The sequence below is a fragment of the Rhagoletis pomonella genome, unplaced genomic scaffold (genome assembly GCF_013731165.1).
Source record: "Rhagoletis pomonella isolate Grant_MI unplaced genomic scaffold, Rhpom_1.0 Rhpom_scaffold_00001, whole genome shotgun sequence".
In the NCBI taxonomy this organism is placed as follows: domain Eukaryota; kingdom Metazoa; phylum Arthropoda; class Insecta; order Diptera; family Tephritidae; genus Rhagoletis; species Rhagoletis pomonella.
The window spans coordinates 30,402,776-30,408,890 of record NW_023458555.1 but is presented as its reverse complement, the minus strand read 5'-3'; the positions used below and the strand labels follow the sequence as shown (position 1 = coordinate 30,408,890).

The 6,115-nt window shown below is 34.1% G+C and overlaps 1 protein-coding gene across 1 annotated transcript in view; it reads left to right on the top strand.

Moving 5' to 3' along the window:
* The window catches only part of LOC118742472 (zinc finger protein 205), a gene marked incomplete in the record, with an annotated part of 125,544 nt that extends 122,077 nt beyond the window's left edge, over positions 1–3,467 (top strand). Inside the window, 3 exon segments of the mRNA XM_036474582.1 lie at positions 1–792; positions 867–963; positions 2,435–3,467. Of these exon segments, the coding sequence (XP_036330475.1) occupies positions 1–792; positions 867–963; positions 2,435–2,577 (1,032 nt within the window).
* Positions 3,468–6,115: the final 2,648 nt, after the last annotated feature.

Below are 6,115 nucleotides of genomic sequence, written 5' to 3'. Positions count from 1 at the left end.
ACCGTTGACTACTCATCGCATTTGCTCTCAGCAACACTGCCAATCTCAATACAGCACTTCCTCAAATATTCCGAAACAATAAAAAAGGAATCCTCAGGTATTGTCGGCTCACAAATCAACTCAGGGAATTTGAATTTGGGCAATTTGGATACGTCACCATCGGGTTTTAAGGGTGACGTCCTCAAGAATGGCACCAATTTAAGTCTTGCACTTGGCGGCGTCTCACTCGCCCCACCGTCCAATCAACAGGCAAACGGCGCCACCCATCACAATGGTGGTATTGTTGGCATGGATCATGGCGGTCATATGACCAATATGACAGATGCCACCAATAATGGTACCTCACTACATCCGGGCATAAATGGTAATGCCCAAAATGCAAATGTTAATGGACAAGCCCAGAATGTGCAACCCGCCACCGCTAATGTTACGGTCACGAATGGTAATGCTGTAACAAGCAGTGCACCGGCTGGCGCCACGACTACCTCAACCGGTGGTACTACTACGACCACTGCCAAAAAGACCAGAAAGAAGAAGCCACCAAAGGAGAAGAAGCCACGCCCTAAACCGGGTGAGATTCGTGAGATCAAAGCATTGGATGGCTCTACGCTATATTGTTGCCCCGAATGTCAGATGGCCTATCCGGATCGTAGTCTAATCGAACAGCATGTCATCTCGCATGCAGTGGAACGACGATTCGTTTGCGATATCTGTAATGCGGCTTTGAAGCGTAAGGATCATTTGACTCGTCACAAATTGTCACACATACCGGATCGACCACATGTGTGCAATGTAAGTTCGACTGAAGCAAAGCGCTAAGCAAATGTATAGCATTAAGAGTAACATTTTCAATTTTTTTTTTACAGATTTGCATGAAATCATTCAAGCGCAAGGAGCAATTAACATTGCATATTGTCATACATTCCGGCGAGAAGAAGCATGTTTGCGTCGAGTGTGGAAAAGGTAAGTGGACAATTGAATTTCGGTATAAATATGGTGGTTTGGGAAACTTCCAACGTAATTTAACCTTCAATAACTTTTGGAGAACCTTTCAATTTCCATCAAAAATACATATGTATACAGGGTGTTCTAGACCACGTCCCGCACTAAAATGGCGGGAGATGTTTTTTATTGAGAAACGCAAAAGTATGACTTATCAAATCGGGGATTCTCTATATTTTGGTGGTATTGTCGATTTCCGGTTTCGACCAGAAGTTGGTTAAACTGGCCGGTAGTCAAATTTTTTTATTAGACATACCTGTTTTTACTACAATTTCGCATTCTGATGATAAAAAAAAAATACGTAACTTTTATTTGAAACCTTTTTCTCCGAACTGCCTTTTTCAACCTTAACTGACCTTCAAACTTCAACTCGTCCTGAACATCTAAAATAGACGAAAACGTTTTTATTGGAAAAAGAAAAAAATGTAAATCACTATTCCGGTTTCGCTCGGATGAGGGTTAAACTGACCGGAAGTTCATTTTTTTTTTAAATAGGACATACTTACATGTTTTTACCACAGATTCGGATTCTGCGGACAAAAATACATAAATTTTGTCGCGAACTTTTTTCTGGAATGGACTTCCGGTTAAAATAATGCACTTCCGGTCTGTTTAACCAAATTATAGAGCATGCCCGTCTTGGTAATTTATATTTTTTCGTTTTCCAATAAAAACATTTTCATTTAGAGGTTGAAAAAGGCACTCCTGAGAAAAAATTTTCAAACAAACAAAAGTTATATATTTTTATCTTCGAAATCTGAGTCTGTAGTAAAAACAGGTACGTAATTTAAAAAAATGGACTTTCGGTCAGTTTAACCCACTTCCAGTGGAAACCGGAGGTCAGTAGTGCCACCAAAAATAGAGCCTCGCCGTTTCGGTATGTCATACTTTTGCGATAAAAAAAAAAAACACTTGCCCTACATTTTAGAGGAGGTGGGCTAGGATACTCTGTACTATATATCGATCATTCCGATACGTTGACATAAACACGAGTTATGAAATTTCAAAATTGAAACAATTTTTTTCCTATGTTATTTATATGGAAAATAGAAATTCGCGATGAGCGGGATTAAATAAAAAGATAGTCGATTTTTTTCAAACTACATAGTCTAATGTACATATTGAGTCCTAATTGCAAAAATAACTTGAGTGAAATTTTTTTTTTTAATTTTTCCTTTTAACGCAGAAATGCTCTTAGAATATCTAGAAATTTTGGAAAAAAGTCGTTTCCGCTCTTTTCGCGGTTAGGGCATATGCATGTTTTCGAAATCGGTTTTTCGTTGATTTTTTTTATTTTTTATTTCTAATTTAGGTGTGTATGTACTTTAATGAACTCAATTTTGACTGTCACGGTCATATGGAAGAGGAATTTTTTTAAGAAAAAAATGCTAGTAATATTTTTTGTCAACCTCCCAAATTTTTATATTTCCAGGTTTCTACCGCAAAGATCATTTGCGCAAGCACACACGCTCGCACATTGCACGTCGCGTCAAGTCCGAAGTGTCGGCGCAGAATGTCAATGCCGGCAGTGGTAGCGGTAACAATGGCCAGAATAATACGATACAAGGTTCCTGAGGTTCGTACAAGGACTTTTGGTAAATTTTCAAAGAAACTTCGCACCCATGGACTGCGTTATATTGAAGTCATCAACTGGCATGCGCGCACCTACATACATACATACATACATACTCGTATCAAAGGTGTATCGCATATTAGTTGGTGGCGTCAATGTCTACGCAGTTTGAAGTTTCTCTGAATGTTTACCAAATGTCCTGCTGAGCCTTAAACAACGATGGTAGGAGATAGGAGGAGGAGGAGGTGAAATACAAAATCTGGCGGAAGAAAAAAGTGGCAGAAATTAGATTCTTTCGTACATCTAATTGGAATACTTTTTTTTTTGAAAGTTTTGCAATATGGAAGCCGGTGAGAGAGTGAATAGAGTTAAGATTGATGGTTTAGAGCAAATCGCACAAAATTACACGAAAGAAATACAGCGTTCCGGCTGCAAGTGAACGCAGATAATAATAACAACAACAACAACAACAACAACTAGTAATAACTGAAACCGTTTAATAGCAATTTTGATGTACAAAATATTTATTTAAAATATGTATGAAGTTAGGAAAAAAACAAAAACAAAATAACGAAAATGAACACAAGGATACATACATAATTATTTATATACATATTTATGCCGATGAAATTATAGAAAATATGTACTTAATTGTGTCACAAATAACACGAACAACAACTCATTTGGAAAAGAACGCGCAAACAATTGTAGGCGGATTTCCGCGCATTTATGTACATAGATACATACATACATACATACATATGCATACTTGCACACATACACACATTGTATGTATGTATGTGCGAGCATTATTTAAAGAAGCGAAAAGCTAAAATAATTTAATAGTTTTGTATTTAAATTATTTTGGAGGATCTGTGATCTTTTCTGGGTATAAAAAAATTCAAACAACAAGGCAAATAGCTACGCAAAATGTGAGAGAGAGTGCGCTAAAATAGGTGTATAGGTTAAAGGAAAAAAATGATTATGAAAAAACTGATAGAAAGAAAATAGCAAAGATGTATAAGTACGTATATACATTTTTATTAGGGTGGTCCTGAAAAATATCAGCATTATGGAGCACGCCTTTATTTTGTTCTACGTAAAAAAAAATCCACGAAACTTTAAAAATTAAAAAAAAAATAGGGGTCGCGAGCAGGGTTTGAAAAAGTCTAATTTTTTTAAGCGCAAAAATTTAACAAAATTTTTACTTTGAGCGAGCTTATGAGTTCATATGAATAAGTTTCAATAATAAGTGAAATTTTTGTCAGATTGTAAGTCACAATTTTTTCAATCCTAGTAGCGTCGTTAAATATTTTTTTTGAATTCTTAGATTTTAAAAATTTTTTAAATTTATATGTTAATATTTTTAAGGACCACCCTAATATGTATGCATAAGCATACAGCCTAAACATAAATATAAAGTAAAACTGAGGCAAAAACTTTGTTTTTGTTAATGTGTAGCAAACTTGTAAAAAAAAAGTATAATGTGCAATTTTTTAACTATAATTTACTATATTATCTACTAATTTTTACACTTCACATTTTGTTAGATTTTTTTATCTGCATTTCTTTTACGTTTTTTTTTTTTGTTATCAAACAAAATATTAAATATTAATGTTAAGTAAAGTTCAGCGCGAATTTAGTGTAAGCGCTGAAAATACACATACATATGTACATATATATAGAACCAAATATGTATGTATGTACATATATTTTAAGAGATACGCAAATACTAGATTTAAGTTAAAAAAAAAAAAACACTGAAGTAATTGAGTTACATTTTTGTAGAAATGCTAAGACCACACTTACATATATTGTAAAATTATTATTGTATGCATACAAACATGCAACAAAAATAAAAATATTGATATTTTAAGGTTTAACTGCATACGCATAAAAATGTTAATTTAAGTATAAAATGGATATAACATTTACTTCACAGCAAGACAAAAAAAACAACATTCATGAACAAACTACAACAAAATCTAAACCAGAGATGCCATGTACAATTTAGAGTGGAGCGAATCAAACAGAAGTCCTGCAAATAAAATACAAATAAAATCGAAGATATACACACTATACATAACCAGCTCATTGCACACTATGTATATGCATTTGTACGCAAAAATCCACAACTCTAAAATTTCATGTGCATGATAAAGTAACTACGCATTAAACTGACAATCTCCGCACAACATCTCTAAAATTGACTCATCACACTATCACTCCCTTCAACTTTTTTTTTTATTAGCAACACAAAATTCGCTCATAACTAAAAATTTTGGGCCTTAAGCGAAAAAGTCTACTCGCGGCTAAACCTCTAAGCTTTTTAATCATATGCGTCCTTCAAAATTTCTCAATCTTTTACACAGCAGTATTGTTTTAAAGTAAAAAAACTCAGCGACCCAGAATAATAATTATTTTGTAAGAATTTTAAAAGTATTTTGATAGTTAATAATTATGAGTGAGGAGCATTTTTAAAGTCATCGATAACTATTATTTTGAGTTTTAAATTATAAAAGTTATTTCATAATAATTATGAGTGTTCGGGACAATTTCAGGACTAGTTCAGGTCCTATTTCGGTATCAGTTCAGTACTTTCTAACGATACCTTGAGTATTTTATTCGATTGTTTTAAAAATTACATGCATTTTAACTTGTCTCCTCCTTAGGCCTCAAATTTACTGTCACTTAAAAGACATGTATAGGAAAAAATTTCATTTCCTACGTGTAGTTTTTTAGATTTTGAATTTTACGCGAAAACACAAATTTGCATCAAAAACTGCATTTATTACGTTATTACGTACATATGTATACAAAAACATTCTTTTTCGCGGCTTTTGTGTATGTGATATAGTGGAACAACAACCACAATGTATCCTCAGCAGTAGTCAGTCACCATACGATGGTCGCATCGACCTTGGAGCCCCGCTATCCATGTCAAACCGGTTCTGGTGAAACCGCTCTCCTTGTTCATCTCACTAAGATCCAAGATTCTCTGGCGATATTATATCCTAGAGTTTTAAAGCTCTCCAAAATTTTGTTTACAATTTTGGAATAGTTATTTGGCTTAAACTCGTATTTTCTCAGAACATTTTTAGTAATTTTATTTACAAACACAAAGCTCACACAGAACGTTCCGAATCGTTCATTAAACTCAAGAAATCAGAATCCTTTATTAAGGTTCATATCTGAGGGCCATCGAGAATTCTTGCTTATATTTATATTTTTCTGCGCTTAGACCCGGAAATTGTCTCATTTCCTATTTTTGGCTAACATCTTATCTAATTTTTTCATAAGGGTCAGTTTTGTATGCAAGTAGGGCAATATATTTTTATATGTTGAAACTAAAAGTAGATTTACGACATTCTGCAAATCCGTTTTGTGAGTAAGGTACTGCATATCTCAACAAAATAGAATATAATTTTCTGAAGAAAAAAGTTTTAGCAGGCCTTGCTCTCTTGTACGATATTTAGAACGTCACTTTTGTACTTGACGCCAACAAGTGTCTTCTTTCAATCTAGAAGCCATTACTTCTAT